At 32.5% G+C, this 13,891-nt stretch overlaps 1 protein-coding gene across 10 annotated transcripts in view; it reads left to right on the forward strand.

Moving 5' to 3' along the window:
• The window catches only part of NBEA (neurobeachin), a 575,782-nt gene that overhangs the window by 78,833 nt on the left and 483,058 nt on the right, over positions 1–13,891 (forward strand). For all 10 annotated transcript variants that reach the window (XM_037527157.1, XM_054701654.1, XM_054701655.1 and 7 more), the window contains exons 5-8: positions 3,078–3,199; positions 4,993–5,119; positions 8,596–8,715; positions 11,169–11,315. In XM_037527157.1, coding sequence (XP_037383054.1) covers positions 3,078–3,199; positions 4,993–5,119; positions 8,596–8,715; positions 11,169–11,315 — 516 coding nt within the window. The remainder of the gene's footprint in view (positions 1–3,077; positions 3,200–4,992; positions 5,120–8,595; positions 8,716–11,168; positions 11,316–13,891) is intronic.

Here is a 13,891-nt window from a genome sequence, read left to right on the forward strand (position 1 = left end):
TCCAGGTACCAAAATATTGTATGAAGAAATATGAAGAATGTATTAAAGCACTTTAAATCTAAAGTCACAGAGGTATTCCATTGGACATGTATTAACCCAATGGGATTAGAAGGAAATAAAAACTATAGGAAAATAGATTTTATCAAAGCAGGCACAAATATTGGAAGCAAATGGGTCTGGGTACCACATCAAGTAGTACTGTAGCAAGTTAGCTTTTGTGCATTGATTCAGGGATGATATATGTGTTAGTTAAAAAGTGTTGAAAAGGGCTAGGAGTGCAGTGTAGATTACAGAGTAGATTTTCTTTCATATGTAAATAGGAACAAGAAGTTGAGTACTACCCTCTAGAAGTGGGGGCCCTTAGGTCTCTAAAGCACTTGTTCAAGCTGTTACACATTAAATTTAAAAGAATGTTCTTGAGTAAAGGTAAATAGCTTGTTGAAGGGATTGCCTGTAATAATGTTCCGTATTTATTCATGGATTATTGGAAGTTCACAAAATGAATCAAAGGAAAATGCTTTTCTAGAACTTCTTAGGTGTTGAATACCAGTTCAGTAAGACCAAAGACTGTTATTATTCCATTATCATTCAAGGTGAGATTTTCTTTCTTTTACTGTATTTTGGTTCCCTGGTATTTACAATACATGTGGTTTAGACTCTCTCAGTTCCACATTGAGGATAATTACAAATGAGGGGAAAGGGCAGCTACAGGCTGCATACCAGTGGTGGTACTTAATGAGCCCTGTTGTTGACGTGAAAGTACACTTGTGCCTGTGAATTTTGTCAAAAGTTTGAAAACCATGAATCTAAGCCTGTACCGATTTGCTTCACAGGTGTTAATAACAAATTAACATATTTGTTAAACTAGTTAGATAATTTTATAGAGTCATTTTGCTACTCAATAGCCTCAATAAATATTTCTCCTCTTTATCTTGCTATTTTAAAGCAGCTACATCAAATTAAATCTGGCTTAGTGAGACTTTTGAAACTATTAACCAATGATAAACTTGGCAAGAACTGCATTTTTTAAAAAAGATTTATTTATTTATGCATACAAGAGCTGGGGTACAGGCCAGAGATGTGTGGGGGGGGGGCGGTGAGATGATTCACCAGAGACAGAGTGGGGAAAAGAAAAGGCAGACTAACTGATATACACTGGGAGCAGGGGCTAGACAAGAGAGGTCTGCCGCACCATGTGGGTTTCTCTCTAGTGGGCCGGGGATTGAACTCGTGCTGCAGAGGCTGCGTATTGAGTCATAGTGTGGTGCTTAACCCCTTGTGCCACCAGGGAGGCCCAAGAATTGCATTTTTATAGTAAACAAAACAAAATAATATAATTCCCTTTTTAAAGTTAGGAAAAGCTATTTTGACATGGAAACTGCCTGAACTACTTGCTTAAACATTAAATCTGAAAGGACATCTTATGGCACATTTTTAGGTTTTGAATTTTCATTTGAGATTGTATGTGAATGTATTTTTCTGTCTTGTTTCTATTTTTGTAGCAACCACTTATAAATTCTTGCTTTGAGATATTTTTTCATTAGCCATATACTGAATGTTTTCTATGTCTTAAGTCACAATGTTGGTGGTACAAATTTCTTTCCTGACTCTTCAGGAACTCTAATGAGTAGGCAGATGTAAAAATAACTTGTTATGATAAATTACTGTAGATTTAGGTACTGAGTGCTATGGGAAAACAATGAAAAGAAAAACTAAACTAGTAAGTCCACAGAAGCTTCACAGAAGATGACCAAGGTAGCCTGGTATTGAGAGAATTGGGGGTCTCCCTGGTGGCGCGGTGGGTTGAGCGTCGCACTGTGTAGCTGTCCGCAGCCTCTGCAGCACCGGTTCGATCCTGCCTTGCCAGCGAGGGTCCCACATGTCGTAGCAGACCTCTCCTGTCATGCCCACTGCTCCCCTCAGCAGTGTATTTCTGTCATCTGCCTGTTCTGCTCCCTGCTCTGTCTCTTGTGGATCCTCTCACCCTCCTGTGCCTCTGGCCTGTATCCCAGCTCTTGTATAAAAATAAATAAATCTTAAAAAAAAAGATAATTGGGAGCATGACAGAGCAGGTAGAACAGCTGGTATATGGAGATGTACACTTTGAATTGTCAGATATGGTAGTAGAAGAGAATAATTTTGAAAGAGTTTGTTGGAGCCATAGTGTGTGTATAATCTGGAGAAATTGAAACTTAATTTTTTATACAGAGGATTTTTAATATGGAAGTTATATATTTGAGAAGGTCATTATAAGCAATGTGATGAATTATTTGAGGGAACAGATCAATTGTAAAATCATAATGGATAATTATCTTTTATGTGAAGGACTTTGGATATCTGCTAGGAAGATCTGTCCACTCATGTTTCTTGACATCAGGTCAAGTAATCAACCACTTTCTCAGTATTTCCTTAGAGTAACTAGATTTTTTTGGATGACAGTTTTAACTGAGCGCTGTATTTTTCCTTTAGTACTTGTGAATTTGATTCTCTTTTGGTAATAAATTTCAGTGGTTAATTTTTGAATAATAAATCTCATGCTTCCCCTTCTTTTATTTTAGTATTATGAACGTTATTTATATTTATATTTTCTTCATATTTATATTTCCTTCATATTTGTATTTCCTTAATATCGAGTCCATTAACATTCATTAGCACAGTTGTTTTTGGATGTAAAAATTTGACTTCCTTTAATCCGATGAAATATTTCTGTAAACTTAACAGAGGTAATAGAAAAGTAAAAATTCTGCGGCATATGTAAAGGGATTGTACATTTGGTGACCCTGGTGGAGGACTTCTTAGTGTACAGTGTAGAACCTAATATGTAACAACATAACAATGAAATTATTCACTGAGCATTTGAAATACTAAGTTATTCTATAGTCAAATAATATGAGTGGGTTATTTTAATATTTAATTATTTTAATAGATAATAGTTTTTATTTTTTATATTTGTCCATGATTTTCCAAAGTATTTATATTTTGATTATTTTTTAATTTGTAAGAGCCATGCTTGGTCTTGGTTACTGTAATGTTTTCTTTAACTGATACTTTGGTATTATTTTTTCATTGCCTTATAGGCAATTGCATTGCCTCCCATTGCAAAGTGGCCTTATCAGAATGGCTTCACCTTAAACACTTGGTTTCGAATGGATCCATTAAATAACATTAATGTTGATAAGGATAAACCTTATCTTTATTGGTAAGTAAAATATTTAATTTTGTATGAAAATTGTCTTTAGTATTTTACTTTTGTTAATGTAACATAGTGTCAAGGCAACATATAAATAGAAATGTATACCTTGAAACTATAAGGGCAGAATAAAGTCAAATACAAGTCTATTTTTTGCTCTTGATTCTATGTAAACCTGCCTCATTGTTTTAATTTTTTCTTCAATTACAGTTTAAAAGTTTAGCATTCCAGACCTTCTCTTCAAAGTCTGCTTCAATAGAGATCAGTTGTGAGGTTCTTAGTGGAGATGGTGATCCCTGGGCAAAGAGAGAAAAGAGCCAAATTCCTACCAGATTTCATTCAGTTTGAATTTTTACTTACTTTGTTCTATATTACACAATATTCTTCAAAAATATTAATGCCATATAGGAAATATTAATCAGATAAGTTATTTGGTAGATAACTGATAGATGGGTTGAACAACATAATAATGGGTTCATCAGTAAGGACTGAGAACTTGGTAATTTCAGTTTAGCAATAATGAACAGAAATAGGAATATCAAACTTTCATTGGCTGCCTTACTGTATAAAGTTCACATTAGAATGACAGGTTTGAACTGTGCAGTTCTACTTATAGGTGAATTTTCTTAGAAATTGCAATAAGCTTATAGTATGAAGCAAAATGCTATATGTGAATTTTCCCTTTTTTAAGAAACATCGTCTGTATTGTTATTGTGAAAATAAAGCATATAGTACATATGCCATGCAAAATATGTGTTATGTTATTAATAGTTCAGTTTTTTGGGGGGACGTCAAATGTTGTACACATATTTTCAACTGCATGGAAGTCAGCATCCCTAATCCTCACGTTTTTCAAGGGTCTGTTGTACTAGGCATTGCAAGTATTTGCATGTAGTAACTCATTTAATACTTGCCACACTCTGAAATAAGACTGCCCAAGTTTAAGTCCTCTATTCTCTACTTACTATTTATCTTATGTTTTGGTATCTTCAACTTTAATATTAAGGTAATACTATATATCACATATGAGATATTTAATCAGAAAATACTTAAAGTGCTTTTTGTACAGTGATTGGAATATAAGTTCAGGAAAACGTGAGTTACTAATAGCTTGTATGCTATGTTACACAGGAATATATATGGATAATAATGAAAGGAAATTTTACCCAAAGATTCAAACTTCCAAATATAAATATTTCAGAATGTTAGTTTTGGAGATCATACATTTAGCTTTTGCAGTTTTTAAAATTACTGTGACTGAATTCACATTTAGGAGGAGGAGTGCTCCTCTAGACGAAAATTGCTATATTTTATAGTCACTTTTTTTTTTTAACTTTTTTAGCTAAAAATATACTGCTTTGCTTGTTTAAGTACATTATTTATTGAACTTGGTTTTGATTTTTTTTAAGTTGGTAAGTTATTTTCAAAGACAATTAGGATATAACTTGCTTTTGAAAATATGAACACTATAAGTTCTCTATTTGCTAATTACAGATAGTTCTTAAGTGAAATTCACTAGGATTGGCTTTTATTTGCCATTCATTTGTTTTGTGTATTTGTGTTATTTTAAATTGAAGCATTAGAAGACTCTATAGTATTCTGTTTTCCCGATTTAAATTGCTTACATTTTATTCTAAACCTTTAGGTTTTAGTCTTTACTGGATACATGTAATACCCTTTCTACTCCAAAGGAACACATTTTATTTTTATGATAATGTTTCATAATACCATGTAATAATGAGCTTTAGATATATAGTTCTTTCTATCAGAGGATATTATACTAAAGTCAGCTTTCTTTACAGTTTTCGTACTAGCAAAGGAGTTGGTTATTCTGCTCATTTTGTTGGCAACTGTCTAATAGTTACATCACTGAAATCCAAAGGAAAAGGTTTTCAGCACTGTGTGAAATATGATTTTCAACCACGCAAGGTATGTATAAATAAATATTGCTATGGAGAACAACATAATTTACCATTCCCACTGTCTTAAGACCCTATATTCACTCTTACTGTTTTTCTATGACTTAATGCTTTTTTCTTCCTGTCTGCTTTTTCTTTCTGCTTTGGTTTTGTATGAAATGAGGCTCTTGACTTCAGTTTCTCTCATTCTCTTATAAATACTTACTAAAGTATTTGCTGTGAACCTGACATTCTTCTAGGCATTGAAGATGTTAATACAGTGACAAAAGAGGCAATATCTTTACTGTTGTGTAGCTTATATTTTGTTCAGGAATTTTTATTCAGTTTCATAATCAATATCAACTCTTGTTCTCATTTCCAGAGCTCTGTTCTCATCTACCCATGAGATACTATCGCTTGATTGATTTCTGGCACCTCAACAGAATAAGAAATGTTGAGTTTACTATCTCCAATCCCATATACACTAATTTTTTAAAACCCTTTTGTTTTAATTAAAAGGTCACCTATCTTCATAGTAGTTGGAAACTAGTCAGCTTTTCTTCATCATCTATTTGATATTTATATCAGTTCAACTTTCAACTTCTGCACTTCTATTTCATAGACTTTCTATCTCCTGGACATTATGTGTGTGTGTATATATATTCTTTAAAAAAATTTGCTGCTTAAATTCTTCGTATTGCTCACTCTTTATCTTGGATACTTGAATAGGTATATATTTTACATGCTAAGAATTTACATATAATTAACTCTTTTTATGAGTCAAATCTCCAGATTTGTATGTAACAACTTTTCATTTGTGTTTTTTCTCTTATCATTGTGCTGCTTTCTTAGGAGAAATTTACCCCCCCACTTTTTAATTGGTTAAACTTTTTTTATTTTCTTACATTGTTGTTCATTTTTATAGAGTATTTGATTTCTCCTTTCAGCTGTAGTCCCTGTTAATCTTCCACCACCACATCACCTGTGAACTATCATCATAGTCCTTTGTGCTTGTCTCTCCCCTGTTTTGCCCTGCTCCCTCCCTTCCCCTTGCTGTATGTTTCAGATCTATAGTTTGTCTGCAAGTTTTGTGGGGTTTTTCTGACCTTTTATTTGGTTTCCCTGTGTTTTTTCTATAAGTTAAACCATTTGATATTTTTCTTTTTTTTCCTTTGACTTATTTCACTGAGCATAATTCCTTCTAGCTCCATCCATGTTTTGATTCCTGAGTAGTATTCCATTGTGTATATATACCACATCTTCTTGGTCCATTCATCTACTTTGGGGCATTTAGGTTGTTTCCATATCCTAGCTGTTGTAAATAGTGCTACAATAAACATGGAGTGCAGTTTTCCTTTCCAGTTAATGTTTTTTGTGTCCTTTGGGTAGATTCCTAGGAGTGGAATCACTGGGTCATATGATAAATCCATTTTTAGTAATTTGAGGAACCTGTACACAGCTTTTCATAGTGTTTGGACCAGTTTGCATTCCTACCAACAGTGTAAGAGTGTTCCTTTTTTCCTAAAGTATAGAACTAGTCATTTCACTTTTTGCTCAAAATTCTTCAGTGGTACAACACTATGCACAAAAACAAAGCTTGATTACTAAAGGTGTCCTACAGATCTCTTTACAGTCTGGTCTCTGCTGTTTTACTAAACCTAGACACTGATAAAAGTTTTATCAAGCCTCTGTGCTTAGCTAAGTATCAAGCCATAGTAAGATTACTCCATTTGTAATGTTCTTACCCCCTTGTTCATGGAATGATTCCTATTCATTCTTCAAGCTTAGTCTTAAGTTTAATTTTACTCTTTCAGTGAATTCTTTTCTGTTATTCTTTCTCATCATTTGTCTTACCTTTCCTCTCTATCCTCAGTTAGTTATTACTTCTATGTCTATATTTTAGTGGTTTTCCATTTTCCACTTTTCTGTATTAGATGAGAAAACAAGTATAAATCTGATATTATTTGAAACTGTTTTGGTGTAGAGAATCCTTTTGTATTTATAGACATTTATGCCTAGTCTTTTTTAAAATTTAAAATTCTAAAAATTTTACTCCAAAATATAAATTAGGATTTTTATCTTCTATGATACCTTCATGGCATTCTGGGTGAGAAATTTCAAACTCAATGAAGGTAATATAGATAAATTTTAATTCTTACGTATGGAAACTTCTATAAAATTTTCCTTAAAATTATTTGAAGTTCATTTCTTTTGGTTTCTTGATAATTTGGTAACATTTAGAAATATGAGTTAATAAATGATTAACTGTAAGCCTTTTCTCCTGATTTTAATTAGAGCTTTTATTTTGCTTTTATCAATTAAAAATTGCTTATAATAAATGAGAATTAAGGATTACTTATAATGAAACAACTTTGAAAAAGACAAGTGTTTTAGGAGTTAAATGATTTGACCTGACCTTATTTTTTAATTGAGAACTTTGTTTTTTGTGTCATTCTGTTTCATGAGTTATGCGGTATTATTCTCTAAATCAAAATGAATGAAATTAAATTTTGTACATAGTATTTCAGTATATTGAAATTTTTAGGATTTTAGTGGTTGAGAATTATTATACCTTTATATTTCTCAAAATGTCTATGAAATGATTGAATAATGCTTATAAGTAATCAGGGAAAAAGTTTGTATTATATATATATGTATTTTTTTTTTTTTTAGAAAATAGTCTATTTCCCCTCCCCCTTAAATCATTTGTATTTTTCTTTATTTTAGAAAAAATACTTCCATATTTTCTGCTTTAGATTTTCAACTCTGGATAGACTAAGGGTGGATCCACAAATTGTTGCATAACTATTAACCATGTCATATTGAAATTGATGTTTAAAATACTTCTTGTTGACACTAGCAGCAATTAAAGGAAAAACTATTATAAGCCCATTCCTCAAATCTTAATGAATTTTTACATGATATTAAATTAAAGCTATATAATTAGTACTGAATTTAATAAATCCAGACAGTGGAATTGAAGCCATCTAAATAGGATGGTATTCCTTTTCTGATCATGCAATCCAAAGGAAAACTCAAGGTTACTCTTTTTCAGTTTGTAGTGTTCTTGTTTCCCCAGAGTAATTAATCATCATTATTTATAACTCTATTTTCATTTACTTACATAATTATGTCCTTTCACAATACCATAAATTCTAGGAGAACTGGACCTTTGTTCTATTTGTCAATCCTGGGTATTTACAGTGCCTGGCACAGGGTAAATGTTATTAAATGAAGGGACGCAAATATAATTGTAGTTCTTCAATAAGTGGATATTGTTACAGTGGAAACAATATCTGTCCAGGATTCAAGGGGTTTAAACTTTGACTGTATCACATATTGATTCTTTATAAATCTCTTTTTTTTGCAAAATAAGAAAGGAAACTTGAGGAAATGCTAGTGAATTACCATTAATATCCCTTCAAGCACTTTTTGGTGGTGTGTTACTAACATTTTGATTGCTTTTTAGATAATAATTACTAAATATTGACATATTTTTTATTTAAGTGGTATATGATAAGCATTGTCCATATTTACAATCGATGGAGGAACAGCGAAATTCGGTGTTATGTTAATGGACAGCTGGTATCCTATGGTGATATGGCTTGGCATGTTAACACAAATGATGTAAGTTTTTTTAAAAAAAAAACTCTGCTTTAATGTATTTGGGCATATGATCTATCACTGTTTATTACATGAGTGATAAAATAGGTGGAAATAATGTTTTGATAAGTTTTCTTTAGGATGACTGAATTGTCTTAAATTTAGTGTAATAAAAACTGTTAAAAGACATGATTAGTACTACAAAAAAGAAAATTACTAGGCCAAATTATTAAGTATTCATTCAAAAGTATTAGTGCATTATTCTATTCTTTCCTTAATCTTTTTTTTAAAGATTTATTTATTTATGCATACAGGAACTGGGGTACAGGCCAGAGGTGTGGGGGGTGAGAGAATTCACCAGAGACAGAGTAGGGAGCAGAACAGGCAGACTGAATGAAATACACTGCTGAGAGGAGCAGCGTGTGAGTCAGGAGAGGTCTGCTACCCCATGTGGGTTGCTCCCTGGCTGGGGATCAAAGTCGTGCTGCAGTGGCTATGGATTGCTTCATAGGTTGCATCTTAACCCCTTGCACCACCAGTGAGGCCCTCTTTCCTTAACCTTAAGCATTAGAAAAAATGCCTGGTCCCTTATTTGGATGTGAAAGAAAGACCTTAAATAGAATGAATACATATAACATGTGACTATTCTTATTTTTTAGAGGAATGGTGATAACTTCTCTAGAGGAAAATCAAGTGGGAACAGGTTTAGAAGTGTAAATTTAGGGAAGAGAGAAATCAAATATTTCAGAGATGTTAGTGAGAAGAGTTGAGGGAGCAAGTTATGTGGTTATTTCGGGGTCATGTCCAAGTCAGTGCTAACAGTGAGTGCACTGACTGAAGTAGAACTGTAAAGTTCATTGAACTACAAAGCAGCCATTTTGTTTGGAGCAGAGGATTGAAGGGACAGATGTTAACAGATGAGGTTAGATGGATAACAGAGGGTCAAATCTTGTGGGGCCTCATGTGAAAACATGGCTAAGATGTTCCCATTTTACCCTGCATATAAGTTTTTAGAAGGTTTTGAGCAGGCTTGTGATGTGATGTTGGATCATGTTTTTAAAACGTCAATCAGGCTGCAGTATTTAACATATTCTGAAGGTAAAATAATGACAGTAGAAGCAGGTGGATCATTTAAATGACTTATGCCATTGTAACAGTTTCAACAAAGATGTTAGCAGTGAAGGAGTTAGTACAGTTGGATTCTGGATAAAGGATAACTGGAGTTAAAACCTCAGGATTTATAATTTCTTTCTTTTGATTTTTCTAGTCTAGTCTGTTAGAGACAACTGTCCTAGAACTCATAATGAAGCCATTGTCAATAATATTTATAAGAGTGATTTTGTCAGAATTATAACAGATGGAATTTTCCTTCATAGGTAACCTCCAGAGGGGACAGTCTTTTATTATAGAGTAGAAGAAATACCCGTGGGCTTCTTGACTGTTTTAATTCTATAGCTACATTAAAAAAAAAAAAAAAGTGAGAAAAGACTTGGATTTTTTTAAAATTATTTGCAATAGAGTTCCAAGAAATAGAGAGAGTAGGACAGTACATCTACACATATACATTATTGCAGCCAAATATTAAGTTCTTATACTTTAATTAAGGGTTGGATATTCAGTGAGGTGTTTGTGATTTGTACCTCATTTGCAGTTTTTTTTTTTTTTTTTGTTATTGTGAGGGACCAGCGGAATTCCAAACATATATTGCTTTTCATTCATCTTGCTTGTCAATACTAATTTGTAAGACTGAGTGAGGGAAACTGATCAATATCTGCTTTCTCTGGTCATGATGATGGGCAGGGCTAAGTATTACATAATAGGGAGCAGAGGCAGGATGGATCTTATTATGAGTGGCACTTAGGTACTGAACTACCCAGAAGAAGAGTGCTGTTTTGGATTGAAGACTGTGGTGACTGTTGTTTATTTGGTTTTGCATAATACCTGTTCAAAAGAGAAGGAAGTAATTTTCTTTGTGAACTTGAATCTATGTGGAGAAATAGAGGAATATATCCATAGTAGAAAAATCAAGTAGCATTGTAAAAAATTAGGCTCTTTGTAAAAGTTTTTTGGAATAGCTAAAATTTGAATAGTCATTCTCTTGATTCAGATGAATCTCATTCTCTCTTCAAACATATATGTATATATGTATATATTTAAAACTATATGTAGAGTTTTAAAAGTTTTAAAATAGAGTGTGTAAATAATTATAAGCCCTTTTGCTTTCAACTATAAAATTTGGAAAGTGGTCAAGTGAATATTGAATGGATGGTTATTATTTGCTTACCCATAAATATAAAATATTTAACCAATTATATTTTCTTAAAAATTTTTAACTGCATTTTATTATATAAATATTGCATAAAGCCATAATTGATACTTTCTTCAGTTGTTATAAGGTATGCATGACAAGTGAAGGCACTTATCCTGAAATATTTTGTCATTACAAAATAATTTTGATTTTATTTTTTCAAAAATAGAGCTATGACAAGTGCTTTCTTGGATCTTCAGAAACTGCCGATGCAAATAGGGTTTTTTGTGGTCAACTTGGTGCCGTGTATGTATTTAGTGAAGCACTCAACCCTGCGCAGATATTTGCAATTCATCAGCTAGGACCTGGATATAAGGTAGTAATGACTGTCTTATTATAAGTTCTATGGAATGTTTCATATGTGAAAAGTGATATGATAGTTTGTTTTTCAAAGTGGTTTAAAAATCATCTCTATTTTCTTGGAACTTAGTGTTATTTTATGTTTTATAGGTTTTTTTTTTCTTTCTTTAAACATTTCCCTATCATGAACTTTTAAATTATTTTAGAGTGTTTTCTGATGTTGAAGGCATGGTTTTGTTAACATAATTCTCAAATAATAAATTTTATGTCTATATGACTTAATGTGGTATTAGGAATCTCAAAATTTGAACTCTATAAATAATGAAAAAAAATGAAATGACTTACTGTTCAAATTAGAGATTGGGGAGAATAAAGAATTAGAAGGAAATTGGTATAAATGTAACCATGGCTGAAATTACTAATTTTTAACTTAATGTCACATTAGCTTATTCATTATACTATGTGAAGAAGTATCTCAATTTTGAAAAAACATTTTTTAAAGATAATTTATCATATTCTTCCTGTTTTTTAACTTTAAAAACAAAGAATTATTTAGGCAACATACTGCGTTCAAATATATGAATTAGTTTTTGATGCCCAATACACTTGGTTAGGGAAATATTTAAGAGCTTTATTTAAATCACATTGGCAATTATGACATTGCAAACTGGAGCTTAAAGAGACTTTGATGGTATAAGTCAAAGTATTTATAATTCTGAAGAAGTAATCTTGTATAAAAGTGCTGAATTTAAAAAATCTCAGTGTTTAATCAGTATGAGAATTGTGTTGTGGGGGAGGACTAAACATTAAAAATATTCTTTCTTTTGTCTTTGTAATTTTGCATAAATATTTCATTCTTTTTATGTTCTACTTTGGATATATAAGTTACAGTTTGAATTTACACTTATTAAAATATGTTTCTGCTTCCAGTGATTTCAATAATCATAATAATAATGCCATAAGTGCATTGTTTTTATATCAAGGTGACAACACACGCTACCATCTTTCATCCATATCATTTCATTTGTTTACTATCCCTATAAATGAATTTGTGCCGGTACATTCACTTTTCTTTATGGGTCCTTTTGTTGGGTTTGAGTATTAATTCTACCATATGTTGGCTTTATGAGAATGTTTCTGCAGTTCATATATTTTGATTAATATGTAATCTGCCTTCTTTTCCTACTTCTTTACCTAGATCCATTAAATATTTGAAGTGGTTTTCCTTAAACACACACAGAATTATATTAAGGAGAGTTGCAAAACAATAAAATAAAAAAAATACAAATATACAAACCATAAGCCTAACCGGAGTGCCATAGTGAAATTTCAGAATTAATTGTAACTTCCTGGCAACAAAAAGGAAGAAAATGCTAAATATAAGCAATTACATAATTTTCCCATTTAGAAAGGAGCAAACATTGTCCTGAGCCATTTGCAATCTTAGTAATTTCTCATGTGACTTTTACCACATTCTTTTATAAAAGCAATGAAAATGAGTAGTAATCGTGTCACTTTAATCTATATGAATGCACTCATGTAATACAGAATGTATTCCTATCACCCAAATATACATAATAGAGTAACTATATCAACTTAGAACTTTTAAAAGAAAATACCTCTACATTTTCGATATTGCATGAATAAGTTTTTTTTTTTTTTAACATTTTAATGTTTAGTCAGTGGGCAAATGAATGTTTCCTATAAATCCATGGGTACCAGTGTATTTTTCATTTGTATATAAATTGTTGGAGTGACCCAGTGCTATGAGGGGCCAAACGCCATCCCCTGATTTTCATACACGCCATGTGAGACCAGTGGGCAAGTGTGGTTGTTTTGATCTCTGCCCCTGATGTCCTGAACCAGCGGGCTGCTGGGAAGGTGGTAGAACTGACTGGTCATTTGTGAGCCTTTGAGAGGGAACAAAGCACATGTGCTCTCTTTTTCCTTTCCCTCTCTCCCTTCCTCCCTCACTTCCTTCCTACAGCAAAGACGATAAAAGCTGCCTTATTCTCAATAACAAGGTAGAGGGAGAACTAGCAGTATAGAGGCAGAAGAACTAGTTACCTGAATGATGGTGCAAAGGTTCAGGCAGGCTGCTACCAATCCACTCACCTCCAGGCATACACGGGTGGGTGGAAGGCCAGCTGCCTAATGGGGTGGCTGCCATGCACAGGAACTCCAACTGGCAGCTGCTTATAATAAATTAAGAGGTGAGAATTGTCAGCTATGGACACATACAAAAATCAAATGGAAATTTTAGAACTGAAAAATATATTTGAACCAAAATTTACACTGTTTGGACTTATTAGCAGATGGATATGATAGAAAAATAAATGAACTGAATATAGGTTGGCAGAAGAGAACATTTTGAAAGCAGGCAGAGAAAAAACAGACATAAATTAGTGGAATAGCATGATTTGAATAACTGCATACTACTCATTACAAATCAAAGTTGTCAGAGTCTAAAGCAAAATCTCTTAATTGCAAATTCTCCATCCAGTGAAAATATTCCAGTCTTAAAAACTAAAATTTGGGCAGTTCTTGCTGTGGATACACTCTATAGGCTGAAAAAGGAAATTTGGATCATTT

The sequence above is a fragment of the Talpa occidentalis genome, unplaced genomic scaffold (assembly GCF_014898055.3).
Source record: "Talpa occidentalis isolate TD23 unplaced genomic scaffold, MPIMG_talOcc4v2.1 talOcc4.5, whole genome shotgun sequence".
Classification (NCBI taxonomy): Eukaryota; Metazoa; Chordata; class Mammalia; order Eulipotyphla; family Talpidae; genus Talpa; species Talpa occidentalis.